Raw genomic sequence first — 14795 nt, 5'->3', positions numbered from 1 at the left:
AAAGATTGGCCATGGAAGAAACAAAAAAAGAGGGAGGGGAAGGAGCACCAGAGGGAGGCGATGGGCGGGCAAGGCGATAACACGAGAGAGGGAAAAGGGGATGGGAAATGGTAAAGGGGGTGAGGCATTACTGGAAGTTTGAGGAATCAATGTTCATGCCATCAGGTTGGAGGCTACCCAAACGGAATATAAGGTGCTGTTCCTTCTACTTAAGTGTGGCCTTATCACGACAGTGGAGGAGGCCATGGATGGACATATCTGAATGGGAATGGGAAATGGAATTAAAATGGATGGCCACTGGGGATCCCGCTTGTTCTGGCGGATGGAGTGTAGATGGTGGGCAAAGCGGTCTCCCAATCTACATTGGGTCTCACCAGTAAAGGAGGCCACACTAGGAGCACCGAACGAAGTATATGACCCTAACAGACTCACAGGTGAAGCGTCGCCTCACCAGGAAGAACTGTTTGGGGCCTAGGATGGCAGTGAGGGAGGAGCTGTAGGGGCAGGTGTGGCACTTATTCTGCTTGCAAGCATAAGGAGAAAGATCAGCGCACAGGGACGAATGGACAAGGGAGTCGCATAGGGAAGGATCCCTGCAGAAAGCAAAAAGTTGTTGGGGGGGGGAGGGAAAGATGCGCTGGGTGGTGGGATCCAGTTGGAGGTGGCTTAGGCTTTGGAGAATTATGTGCTGGACGTGGAGGCTGGTGGGGTGGTAGGTAAGGACAAGAGGAACCCTATCCCTGGTAGGGTGGCGGGAGGATGGGATAACAGTGTGAAATGGAAGAGGTGCAGTTGAGGGCAGCATCGATGGTAGGGAAAGGGAAGCCCTTTTCTTTGGAGGACATACCCTTCGTTCTAGAATGAAAAGCCTCATCCTGAGAGCAGATACAGCAGAGACAGAGGTATTGAGAGAAGAGGATGGCGTCTTTACAAGTAACAGGGTGGGACAAGGTATAGTCCAAGTAGGTTGTGAGAGTCTGTTGGTTTATAATAGACATTAGTGGATAAGCTGTCTCTGGAGATAGAGACCGTGAGATCGACAAAGGGAAAGGAAGTGTCAGAAATTTACCAGGTGAATTTGAGGGCAAGGTGGAAGTTGGAGGCAAAGTTGATGAAATGAACGAATTCAGCACAGGTGCAGGAAGCAGCACCAATGCAGTCACTGAGATAGCACAAGAAAAGTGCAGGATGGTCATCAGGGTAGGCTTGGAACATAGACTGTTCCACGTAGACGACAAACAGGCAAAGCTGGGACCTATGCGAGTGCCCATGGCTACCCCTTTGGCTCTCACAACTACCTGGACTATACCTCGTCCCACCTTGCTACTTGTAAAAATGCTATCACCTTCTCTCAATTCCTCCTCCTCCGCCGTGTCTGCTCTCAGGATGCGGCCTTTCATTCTAGAATGAAGATGTCCTCCATCTTCAATGGAAGGGGCTTCCCTTTCTTCACCATCAATGCTGCCCTCAAGCGCATCTCTTGCATCTCATGCATATCTGTCCTTACCCCTTCCTCCTGCCACCCTACCAGGGATAGGGTTCCTCTTATCCTCACCTACTACCTCACCAGCCTCCAGGTCCAGCACATAATTCTCTGAAACTTCTGCCACCTCCAACTGGATCTCACCATCAAACATATGTTTCTCTCCCCTCCCCCACTTTGTTTTCCACAGGGATCACTCCCTAGGCAACTCCCTTGTCCATTCGTTCCTCCCCACTAATCTCCCTGCTGGCACTTATCCTTGCAAGCAGAACAAGTGCTACACCTGCCCCTACGCCTCCTCCCTCACTACCATTCAGGGCCCCAAACAGTCTTTTCAGGTGAGGCGACACTTCATCCGTGAGACTGCTGAGGGTCACATACTGTGTTCGGTGCTCCCAGTGTGGCCCAATTCAGTTCGGTGAGACTCAACATAGATTGGGAGACCGCTTCACCGACCATCTGCGTTCCATCCGCCAGAACAAGCGGGATCTCCCAGTGGCAACCATTTTAATTCAACTTCCCATTCCGATATGTCCATCCGTGGCCTCCTCTACTGTTGTGGTAAGGCCACACTTAGGTTAGAGCAGGGGTCCCCAACCTTTTTTACACTGCGGACCGGTTTCACGTTGACAATATTCTTGCGGACCGGCCGACCAGGGGGTGGGGGAGGGGGGGGTGGGGTTGGTTGCCAACAGAGAAGAGTAGCGGTCGAATACGTTGTGTTTACCAAGATAAAGACTACAATGACCATGAAGCCTTGCGCGGGCACCAGTGCGCATGTTTTGACTTGCGCAATTGTGCACCTGCCGATTATTTTTCTACAAATCAATTTTGGCGATTCTGTTCAGGGGCGGGGGGGGTGGTGTTAATTACGACCAGAATATAGGTGATAAGTGGCTAATACACTCAATTTCATGGATGTAGGTTAAGAGGAATATAAACCAGGCAAATGGGAACAGCTCAGGAAGGCACTTAGTCAGCATGGATAAGTGGAGCTGGAATGCCTAGTCTTTTATTGAATAATTTGTAGCTCTATGAAAAATAACATGAAGGTGCAGGAAGCAATTGTGAAAATGAGCAATATATCAGCCTCTAATGCAAAGGATTTGAATATAAGAATAAAAATGTTATTGCACAGCTGGATTATGATGCACAGATCTGATCTCACTAAAGAAGGATATACGTGATAAAGGCAGGATTCAAATGAAATATTCATGGAATGGGATAATTTATGATACAAGGAGATATTAAGCAGAATGAGTCTATACCAGCTCAGAAAGACTAGAGGTGAACTCATAGTATCAAAAAGAAATTATGGGTCTTTGAATGGCAGGTACAGGAATGATGCTTCTCCTGGATGGTGTTATCCAGCTTAAGGGGTCAGTAATTCAGAATTGAGATGAGAATACTTTTTTTTTCAAACAGAGGTCAATGACTTTTGAAATTCACCAAATAAGGGGGCTATGGAGGCTCAGTCACTGTCCATTTAAGTTCAAGATCAATTAACGTTTTTGATATTCGGGGAGTCAATGGATAATGCAGTGTTAGTGCAGAAAAAGTGATACAAATGAAAGACAAGCCACAGTCTTACTGAATAGCAAACTAGGCTTAGAGAGTTAATGGTTTATTCCTACTTCAAGAGCTTATGTTGTTAAATTATTTCTTTTTTTAACTTCTAAGTACACAAAAGCCTTTTTAGTTCAAGATGGATAACAACAAAAATCATTGCAGAACTCTGGCTATGAACTTTGATTTCAAGTTTTCCTTCAATACCCTCCTTTGTTTTCTCAGTGGGGAGAGCTCAAATCAGAGGCAGAACCAGTGAAGCATATTACTACAAATTAGTGCTTGGGATTGTGAATTCTATTGTGACCCTGCATATGCAGCAGTTTGTACCCTAGGATGCCAAAATATATAGAGTATACTCTGTGTTGACAGTTATCTTTCAGTTCTCCATTTTCATACACCTGACACCCTACCTCTTTTCAAATAACAGTAGCTTCAGGTTAATCGGAACACATTGGACCAGTACATTTTGGCTAGCCCTTTTAGCCAAAGTTTCATGGAAACAGTTTAAAAGGTATAAAAAGAGAAACTACTGCTTAATTAAGTAAATTACGTATTTAAATATTGTGGGCCGAAGGGCCTATACTGTACTGTGCTGTACTGTTCTATACAGCTTTGACAGCTTGGTTAAACCAGATGAGGGTAGCCTGTGGGCCTCATACCCCAATGAGATCCGGACATACCTGCCCTAGTATGCGAAGGCATCTCCAGTGGACCTGATGGATGAGATCTGTAGTAAGATCTAGTGGCCAAAATGATTGTTCTTCAATGCTCTGTGGAGAGTGAACTGCATGACCAGGCACCGAAGTAATAGCCATCCACTGCTACCAAGAAAGACCTCAGTTGTGATGACCACTGGACCCGGACTTCTGAGTTCAAGAGGGTGGAACTGGAACTGCCCTGTTGCAACAGCTTTTCCACTTTAAAAAGTTATTCCTCTCAGATTTCTTGACATCGTCGGGCACGATGGACAACCACCACCATTAATATTGGCACTGTTTTAATTTTTTCTGTACACTTAGACCCTGCATAATGCTGATTCATTGCAACGTGTTTATTTAATTCTTTATTGAAATTTTTAAAAATGACAAAAATTCATTCTTACCAACACTTAAAACGTTTCAAGAACAGCTGCCGTTACAGTAAATATTCACTCAGCCAATGAAAGTGTTTTGCATATGCTCTGAGTCACTCACAGCCAATCATGTATTAGTTTATATTCTGCCTCCCCCACGTGTGCAAATGTTCTTGATTCCTTGCCAATTTATTTCATTTTTATCACCCATAATGTCTGGAAAGTGGCTTGCAACTTCCAGTGAAGGTAGTACATCTAAGATGTCTAGGAAAAGTATTAGCAGTGGATGTGAAACTGCAAGTGAGAGGGCGTTTGGAAGCTGGTGAGCGTCAGGTCGATGTGACGCCTCGTTGAAATTTCCAATGTTAATCAAAATGACCCGGAGTGGGAGCGAAGCAATAAGGTAAAGGGAGGTGTTTCGACATGATTTCCTGCTACCGGGAACTGCTTCATAAGAGGAAATTTTTAAAAAGGCAATCAAATCTCCACTTGAAGAAGCTAAAATTAGAGGAGGATCCACGGCCTGGTCCCTCCTCTAAGATGTAACCACCACCCGCTTCCCTCCACTGCAGCTGCGATGTGTCGCTTCTTCACTGATGTTCCGGTTAGGTCTATTTGCATATTTGTTGCTCCAAGAATTACACTGTATACATAAAATAATATGGCGTATATCTCGGGTTTGATTTTTTTAAAAGTCAGGCACACATGTCCATTTATGTAATGTTATAATAACTCGGCATGGCGCTGACTTACATAGTGCTTCACCTCTGAGGAGTGCATTCTCAAGGTTAAGTGGGGTCTATGCCGAGGTGTAGCCACTGTCACATGCAAACAACTATGTGGAACGACAGGTGAGAGATGAGTGCCTTGTGGAGACCAAAGGTGTGTGAGTCAATACTACTATTGTACTATAAAACTATGTATTGGCTCTTAATGTTTAATCGATGGAGAAATTCTTCCAGTGTACACTGCAGTGTTCTTTTGATTGACCATAAATGAACAAAATCCAGTGTAGACACCAAGTGCAGATAACGAACTGCCTTCATACCATACTTTTAAAGATTGTTTCTTCCAAGCTTTCATTTGAATTGTAACATTCAAGGTGATTGTCAATACCTTCAAATTTTTCACAGTTTCTAACTTGTTCAACAAGTGAAATCTTTTACTTTTTACTCCCAGCTGTGTCTGGCCTCTCCAAGCCTGAATGCTTGAAACCACAGTGAGCAAACCAGTTCTTAATTGACTTACTATTACTCACCAACTATCAGTGACAAAAATTGCTGCTTTTTGAACACAAACACATACAAGTAACGCTACTTTTAAACTATTTGCTCTAAGGTGTAGTGCAGGGGTATGCAACCTTAAGCGCAAATGATTTTCTAACATGCGTTATTCATTAATTTGAGGCAAAACATAACTAGATGTACTTAAACGGATAATTCCCATATTTCAAGTTTTTTATGGCATTTATCTGGCCCACCGTCTGCTCATTAATACGCAATCCGGCCCACAGAGGCAAAAAGGTTGCCGACCCCCAGTGTAGTGTCCAATGGCCACGTAAGTGCATGCGACTGACTCTAGTTAGAAACTGCACAACAACCATCTCTAGTCCCAACTATGCAGAATAATGTCCTGAGTAAGCAATGGGAATCCTGGCTATTTTCTTGATTCATTTTTGTTCTTTAAGTTGTCCCAAATAAGCAGCTGCCCTGATTAACAAGGCCCAATTAATTGGAGTCCACTGTCCTCAAACTCAGAAACGTGGCAATTTATTTTGATTTCTAATTTGGAACTGCACTAGATCTAATTAATCTACAGCCAGAGGTTCTATGAGAAATTGATAGCTGAACATAGTGGAAGGGTCAGCTCAGCTCTGACATCCAAATCTCTACAGGAAACACAGAAGGGTGCATGCAGCGCACGTGGCTTACTGTTCCGGTATGGAATTCGTCAACGAACTGAGGAGAAATATATATTCTGCATCCAACCCTTCAGTTTTATACTATCTATAGCTGGCACAAGGAACTGATTCCATTCACTAACAATTAAAATAGTTACAGTAAGTACAGTTAAGTTTTATCATTTTAATTGGTTAAAATTTTTTTGACACAATTATTTTTCCAAATAGTGTTATTTTGTCTTTGTAATTTAAATACTGAATGACTTTAGGATCCAATGTTCGTACCTAATACCTACTCACAGTCTATTTCAACATACAGGACAATCTTTCCTATGGATCTGATAAAAGTGCCACCATCTGAAAGGATTGATCTGGCACATTATTTCTGCCATTCAACCATTTCCCGCTTTCCACTTAGTCACTTCACAAGTTATTCCAGTTTGACTCTTTTGCACTTTGTTCATTTAATAATGAAGAGGAAGAAGTGAAGCAAACTCTTCAGCAATATCTTAAACTCTGATATACTTCTCATCTGATATGATAATATGTCCATTCATTTGAGAACAAGCTGTATAACCTACTATCTGGGGCATTATTTTTTCTGTATAAGAATTCTAGCTAAAGTATTTGTTAGCACTACAAAATTTCATATCTTCATAAATGGGAGACATATAACCACCCCAAAACAATCAGCATTTTCTGTAGACACAGATTGCTGACCACGATCAACATTCTGCAATTATCAGCAGTCAGAATGCAAGGAGTTATTAAATGAAGGCCAGAGGATCTTGGTTAGACCAGAGCTAAAGGTCCCTCTAGCTCATCCGGTAGATACTGTCTGTTGATAGCAGCCTCACACAGCAACACGATTTGGAACCATAAAATACTTGAATACAAAACAGTGGCAATACTAGATATCCTTTTCATCAGTCTCCTGAACACTACTAGCCACACACTGGCTAATACAGCAAAAATATTTACAACCATAAATAACTTAACAAAATAGTAGAACTAGATGTCCTTTACATTGTTCTCATAAGCTACTACCAAGCCCTGCCATAGGCACCAAGCAGGTTCAACATATTGACATCATGGTGCAAAACAGTCATGCAGCACAAATACACAGACAAAATTACTCTAATCCCAAGTCCTGGATCCCCCTCCCCATACCAATGGAAACTCACTTTCTCATCCTAGTATACAGAGCGTGAAATGGAATGTCTATGCCTTCCAAGGTGCTTTGCAGTGAAAACAGAACTAGGTAGCAGTACAGAAGCAGGGCCTATCACTGATTATAGAACTGAAGTAAAGGTAAAGATAACCAAAAATGATGAGGTAACCATAGTGCATCAACTACAATGATAGGTTGGGACCCATCTACTTTAAGTACTTTGTTGATGCAAACCAGATTTTAAAATGCTCCTTCTTCTTCCATTTCTGAAATTCCTATCTCCCCACGGCCAGAGAAAAGATATACTTAATCTTTTTCCAAGATTAACTTCTAATGCCTATTCTTCAAAAGAACCACCTTGACAGAAATAAAATCCCTACTTTCTAAGAAAAATATTTCAAAAGTGGGATTGAAACCAATAGGTGATATACGGAATGGATTGATGCAATTTCTTAATGTTATGGTCCATGCACATTATATCTTTTCACTCTCTAAACTATAATTCTTCACTACCAGTACTACCTGTTGAAAACTTTACTGATTTTGTTAGCCAATGCTTCTTTTGCATCAAAAATTCAGCTAATGGTGTATGATATTGTAGATCATCTAAGATATTAATCCTGTGTTAACACAAAACTGAACTAACTCATGTCCATTATGAGAATGTATCAATCAACATGATTACATCATTACAGAATATATATACACCAATAGTAGGTGAATTTTGAAATCCATTAAGTGTTTTCTTTCTTTACTAAGAAGTTCATTAATCTGTAATTCACTAACCTTGTGCCTGCACTTTAGTACCACCCCATAGGCTCCTGCAAAAGAAGAAAAACAATTATACTTCAGATGATTCAAATAAACTATCGTAAATACTTCTTTTTCCAACCTAGTCCTTGACATCCAGTTACCTTCATTCTAAGAGCACCCATTTATTGCCAGGTTACAATTTCTTTTCACTGATCATGTTCCAACATTTTGCTCAGATGAACATGTAATGTACAGCGAAGAGCAAACAAATTCACACTTCAGTTTGATGAACCTTCATCAGAACTAGGCAAAATTAGAAAGCATGTACTTTCAGTTCCAGGGAAAGGGAAAGTGTGGAGAGAACAAAAGCGAACATCTGTAATTGGATGGAGGCATAAAGAAGTTGTGACCCAAATGATGAAAGTCTGGTGACGCTTGTTAATTGCAAATTATCTGTCCGGACTTGACTTGTATCACAAAGGAAAATGGAACTATGAAATGAAACTGGATTCAGAAAATGTAGAAATTAATATCAAATCCCAAGGACTGTAACATGGTTGAAGATTATATGTTGTTCCATGAGAAAAAAGAAATAAGTAGTGCAAGAACCCAATAAAAGATGTCGGTGTCTAAGTGGGATGTAAATACTAAAGTGAGAATCAAATGAAAGCAACTAGACTGAATAGAAATTACTTTTTTTTCTCAGAATGGATACCAACATGTGTTTGCTCTGCCTATGTACAGCAGACCAGATCATGAGCACTGAATGCAGTCTTTCCAGTGTCTGTGTCAGAACCAGCTATTTTTGATGAAATATCAATCATAAGATTAACTCAATTTTCTCCCACATTTTTTATCTGTACTCCTAATATTCCCTATTATCTGAGGTTTATAGAGAAAACAGCCTTTATTTCCTTGTCTCCATTCAACTACTTCATTTTGTCTTCTTGGAACAGACCAATTATAATTAACAAGCCTTCAACACCCTCCGTCTGCCAGCACTTGTCTTAAACCAATTTGCATCATAGATTCTCTACATTTCTATCCTCAGACATTTTCCATCCTTCCCCTTCCTTGCTACATGCTGATTCTAACCATTGCTTAGTTATGATAAAAAGTCATCAATCCAAAATGTTAAATCTGTTCATCTCTCTGCAGATTCTGCAGACATCCAGCATTTTCTGTTTCATTTCTGATTTCCGGTAGGTATCTTGTTAATATGAATGACCTAGCTTGAGGTCTCCGACTTGCATTGCTCAGCTATTCATGCAACTGACAAACTCTCCTTTTGTGAGTTTTGTGGAGAAAATAAACTAAAATACTCAACAAATACCCTCAATAATAACAGAAATAAGTGATCCTGAATTGTTTTCTAATTCTATTCCAATCTACAGAATACAAGGTTACAATTAGTGAGTTCCTGAACCCAGGAAACTTCAAAAGAATTTAAAAAATGCTTTAAGAGAACAATGGAGTTAGAGCGCCTTTATCTAGACCATATACTAAGTAATTTTTTTTGTGGCATTTTGATACTTGGAGTAACAACCACTGTAGCTTGTAGTTACATAATCTTCTAACAAAATATGTTTATGTGTCAGTTGAACACAACTGAATTTTAGTAGATCAAAAACAACTTCTTGGTGGGGGGGTGTTCAAAGAGATTGTTGGACGGATGAGAGGGATCATGGACAAAGTTAAGGGTCCTACATATGCAGCACTCCTGATAAATATCTCTGATGGGTGGACGAGAGACCTTGATGGTCCTCTCAGCAGTCCTCGCAATCCACTGTAGGTACTTGCAGTCAGATGCCCTGCAATTTCCATACCAGATGGCAAAACAGCTGGCCAGCCCACTCTCAATGGTGCTCCTGTAAAATTGGTTAGAATGTGTGTGTGTGGGGGGGGGGGGAGAGGGTGGAGACTTGCGTGCCTTAATCTCCTCAGGAAGTGAAGAGGCTGCCAGACTTCCTAGACCAAAGAGGAGGTGCTGAGGGACCAGATGAGTTCATCTGTTATGAGCACTCCCAAAATCTTGGTGCTCCTAATGCTCTCCACAAAGGAGCCATTTCAGTACAGTGGGAATGGTCAGCCAGCACCTTCCTAAAGCCAACAATCATCTCATTGGTCTTGTGCATGTTGGGTATCAAATTTCTGAGCATGCACCATTCTACCTTTCATTTCTAAATTAAAGAAAATAGAAGAATATGAACTGGACTCAAATTAGACCAAGATATAACAAAAGAGGGGAAAATAAGATTGATTGAGTGAAGAAGCACCACAAAAAATAACAATAAAACTAGTAAAGAATAAAATTTAAGAACAAGTATGAGAAAGTGTGTCCCAACTTAGCCCTTCATTTCTCCTCCATAACAGCTGGTCATCTGCTTTGCAAATGTTACTGCACTATTTTGAAAGAGTGGGAGGCAGCTGAAAGGAAACTATAGACCTGCTGGCCTGACATCAGTGGTTGGGAAGTTGTTTTTAGGGATGAGATTACAGACTACCTGGAGGCACATGACAAGATAGGACAAAGCCACCATGATTTCCTGAAAGGAAAATCTTGCCTGACTAACCTACTGCAATTTCTTGAGGAAATTACAAGCAGACTAGACAAAGAGATGCAGTGGATGTGGTGTACTTGGACTTTCAGAAGGCCTTTGACAAGGTGCCGCACATGAGGCTGCTTAGCAAGATAAGAGCCCATAGAATTACAGGGAAGTTACTAGCTTGGGTGGAGCTTTGGCTGATCAGCAGAAAACAGAGAGTGGGAATAAAGGGATCCTATTCTGGTTGGCTGCCAGCAACCAGTGGAGTTCCACAGGGGACAGTGTTGGGATTACTGCTTTTTATGATGTAAGTCAATGATTTGGACTATGGTATTAATGGATTTGTGGCTAAATTCGCCAATGATACAAAGACACATGGAGAAGCGGGTAGTGTTGAGGAAACAGAGAGCCTGCAGAGACTTAATTAGTTTACGGGAGTGGGCAAAGTGGCAAATGAAATACAATATTGCAAAGTGTATGGTCCTGCACTTTGGTGGAAAAAATAAATGGGCAAACTATTATTTAGATGGGGAGAGAATTCAAAATGCAGAGATGCAAAGGGACTTGGGAGTCCTTGTGCAGGATACCTGAAAAGTTAACCTCCAGATTGAGTCGGTGGTGCAAAAGGCATATGCAATGTTGGCATTCATTTCTAGAGGTATAGAATACAAAAGCAGGGATGTGATGTTGAGGGTCTATAAGGCACTCGTGAAACCACACGTGGAGTACTATGTACAGTTTTGAGCTCCTTATTTTAGTAAGGATATACTGACATTGGAGAGGGTTCAGAGAAGATTCACGAGAATAATTCCAGGAATGAAAGTGTTACCGTATCAGGAACATCAGGCAGCTCTTGGGCTGTATTCCCTGGAATTCAGGAGAATGAGGGAGGATCTCATAGAAACATTCCGAATATTAAAAAGCCTGAACAGATTAAATATGGCAAAGTTATTTCCCCATGGTAGGGGAGTCTAGGACAAGAGGGCACGACTTCAAGATTGAAGGACATCCATTTAGAACAGAGATGCAGAGAAATTACTCTAGTCAGAGGTTGGTAAATCTGTGGAATTTGTTGCTACGAGTGGCTGTGGAGGTCAAGTCATTGGGTATATTTAAGGCAGAGATAGATAGGTTCTTGATCAGCCAGGGCATCAAAGGGTACAGGGGAGTGGGGATGACTGGAAGAATTGGATCAGCCCATGATTGAATGGCAGAACAGACTCTAAGGGCTGAATGGCCTACTTCTGCTCCTCTATCTTACGGTCTTAGGGACTCTTCTTTCCCAATACACTCTTGCTGTCCTCCCTTGTCTTTTTGATGATTGCACATGTACAAATTTCCTGTATATGCAAAATAAACTTGTTGTTTCAGTTGCTAATAGCCAATCCCTAGTTATAGGTATTCCACTAAGGAAAATGTATAAAGCTCTGAAAAGGCTTCACTTGGAAGTATTATGAGCAGTTTTCGGCCCCTTATCTTAGAAAGGATGTGCCAAAACTGGAAAGGGTTCAAATGGGGTTCACGAAAATTATTCTTGAATTGAATGGCTTGTCATTTGAAGAGCATTTGATGGCTATGTACCTGTATTCACTGGAATTCAGAAGAATGAGGGGCGACATCTTTGAAACCCATTGAACGGTGAAAGACCTTGATAGCGTGGATGTGGAGAGGATGTTTCCAATGCTGGGAGAGTCGAAGATCAGCGGACACAGCCTCAGAATAGAGGGGTACCCTTTTATAATAGGGATGAGGAGAAATTTCTTTTGCCAGAGAGTGGTGAATCTGCAGAATTCTTTGTCAGAGACAGCTGTGGAGACCAAGTGTTTATGTATATTTAAGGCAGAGGTTGACAGATTCTTGACCAGTCAGGGCATGAAAAGATACAGGGAGAAAGATTGGGGCTGAGAGGAAAATTGGATCAGCCATGATGAAATGGCAGCAGGCTCGATAGGCCAAATGGCCCAATTCTACTCCTGTATCTTACGGTCTTAAGGAAACAGATTCTTGTCTTCTACTCTGTTCATCCTTCTCAAAATCTTAAATTAACACAGAAGAAGATGTAAACACTTAGCAGCTCAGGCAGCATCTGTGGAAAGTAATGAAGAGTCCAAGACCCTCTGTTTCTCTTTCCATAGTTATTGTCTAAATGTTTCTAGCAATAGCACACATAAAACGCTGGAGGAACTCAGCAGGTCAGACAGCATCTATGAATTAACAGTCAACGTTTCAGACCAACACCCTTCTTCAGGACTGGAAATGAAGCAGAAAGTCGCCAAAATAAAAAGGTTTGGGGGGGAGAGGGGGACTAGCTAGAAGGTGATAGACTAAGTCAGATGGGTGGGAAAGGCAAAGAGCTGGGGAAGGAGGAATCTGATAGGGAGAGGACAGCGGAACATGGGAGAAAGGGAAGAGGGAGGGGCACCAGGGGGAGGGGATTAGAAGGAGAGGATAATAGATTCCTTATTTTTGCACTCAATTCCTTTATAATATTTTTTTAAAATTAAACTTCTTTTATTTATGATTTATTTCCTATATTTAATGACATTCCAAAATCTCCACTGTTCAGCAATTTGGCGTCTGAGAATGAGTAACAACATAGCAATTGGATAAATCTAGCCAAACTCATTAAGTGCAGTTTATGGGGTGTTTAATTCAACAACAAAACTGCAATGCTATCTTGAAGCATGAAAAGCTTAATAAAGATCCCGATTTAGGGAGAGTTATCCACAGTTCCACAAGTCATCTGCACATATTAATGTGCAACTCATGTAAAATCTCCTTGGCAAAAAAAAAGGCATGTTATTTTTTTGTTAAAATACAAGAAAATAATTTGTTGTTATTTTTCCAGCATATTCTGAACAATGTATTAATGTGGACAATATAATACCAACATTAACACTTTCAGTTCAGTTCAGACCCTGAAACTTACCTTCACCTACAATTCTAAGGACTTCAAATTTATTCATCACATCACCAATGTCAGGAATCTTCATGAAGACAAAGTTCTCTGAAAAATGTGATCCCAAATCACATCGTGGTTGCAAAAATTAATCATGCACGCAGGTTTTGTACAGTGTCCATAGAAGCAGAACTTCCAACAAATCAATTTCACATCCTTCATACTTGTCCGAATCTAATCACAATGCTGTCCATCTGAAAGAAACAAACATATGTAATTATCAATTCTGAAACTATTACTGGGAAATAAAATTCTATTAACTGGAAAAGAAGGTGACTTATCTTTTCTACTGAGGCAAGATAATGTTACAAATCATATTAAACATTATAAGATGAAACAAAATTGTAAATAGCACCTATTCCATCTGACATCTACAAAGTGGCGAGGTTACCTGGAAATCTTATAGTTTGGACTGAAGATGTGTTCTCTATGTGCAATTAACATAGTTTTTCTAATATCCACTACATGAAGAGCGAATATTTTTAATATCAATCAGGCAAAATAAAGTACACCAAAATCCAATAGTTTAAATGGTGCATTGAAATAATAATCCTCTGAAGTTTTGAGTGCAATGGAGGGGAAGGAAGGAAGGCATGTGAAATGGAAATGGAAATGAGAATAGCGTTTTATAAATATTATCAGAACACAGGAAGTTTAGCTAACTAACTCCCGAAAGGTTTAATTAAATTTATGGTGTTATGCGAATTTGAATTACTCCCAACAACATAATGGCTTCCCATGAATTTCTCCCATTATCTAGCTTTCAAACGACATTATGAAGATAAAATACTTCTGTAGATATCATGACATATTTAATGACAAATGCAATAAAACCATGGTCCATTTGGTAAGCTATAAAGACATTTAACATACAGCTCAGAATAACTGACATTTATTCCATAGATTTTTCCCTGATAAAGTTTAGGAAGCTCTCAGTACCATTCAGCACAGGATTTCCAACAGATAGCAAGAATGGGGAAAAGACAGGGCAAAGAAGAACCATTATAATAGGAATGACATTACAGATTTCCCCATTTCATAATATCTGTTCATTACACTTACATTATTTCCCAGGATTCAAAGAGAAACAATTGGTTACATTTTTTGATTAGATATTCCTGGAGCATGGACATTAAGTTGTCCAATTTATCTACGTCATCTACATAAGTATGTTTTCCACCATATCTGTTTTTCAAAAAAAAATACTGGAGCACCAAAGCTATTCATAAAAGCCTTATCAAAGAGCTCATGCCTACTCTGTGAAAAGATCAATATGGTTTTGACTGGATAAAGAATATTAATAGTTTGCTTTTCTTTCATTGCTATTATATCTAATGTCCCT

At 40.5% G+C, this 14795-nt stretch overlaps 1 protein-coding gene across 3 annotated transcripts in view; it reads right to left on the bottom strand.

Annotated features, from left to right (window-relative positions):
* cdkl5 (cyclin dependent kinase like 5) overlaps window positions 1–14795 on the bottom strand; it is a 221695-nt gene that overhangs the window by 159522 nt on the left and 47378 nt on the right. For 2 of the 3 annotated variants that reach the window (XM_063051074.1, XM_063051075.1), the window contains exons 2-3: window positions 13424–13647; window positions 7982–8016 (exon numbers count right to left, since the gene is read on the bottom strand). In XM_063051074.1, the coding sequence (XP_062907144.1) occupies window positions 7982–8016; window positions 13424–13487 (99 nt within the window). In that variant the 5' untranslated portion in view covers window positions 13488–13647. Of the gene's footprint in view, window positions 1–7981; window positions 8017–13423; window positions 13648–14795 lie in introns of those variants that run through there. The other variant, XM_063051076.1, reaches the window with a different exon arrangement.

Source organism: Mobula hypostoma, chromosome 6, assembly GCF_963921235.1.
Source record: "Mobula hypostoma chromosome 6, sMobHyp1.1, whole genome shotgun sequence".
NCBI classification, from domain to species: domain Eukaryota; kingdom Metazoa; phylum Chordata; class Chondrichthyes; order Myliobatiformes; family Myliobatidae; genus Mobula; species Mobula hypostoma.
The sequence above is the reverse complement of the archived record's forward strand: the minus strand, read 5'-3'. Positions and strand labels throughout refer to the sequence as shown.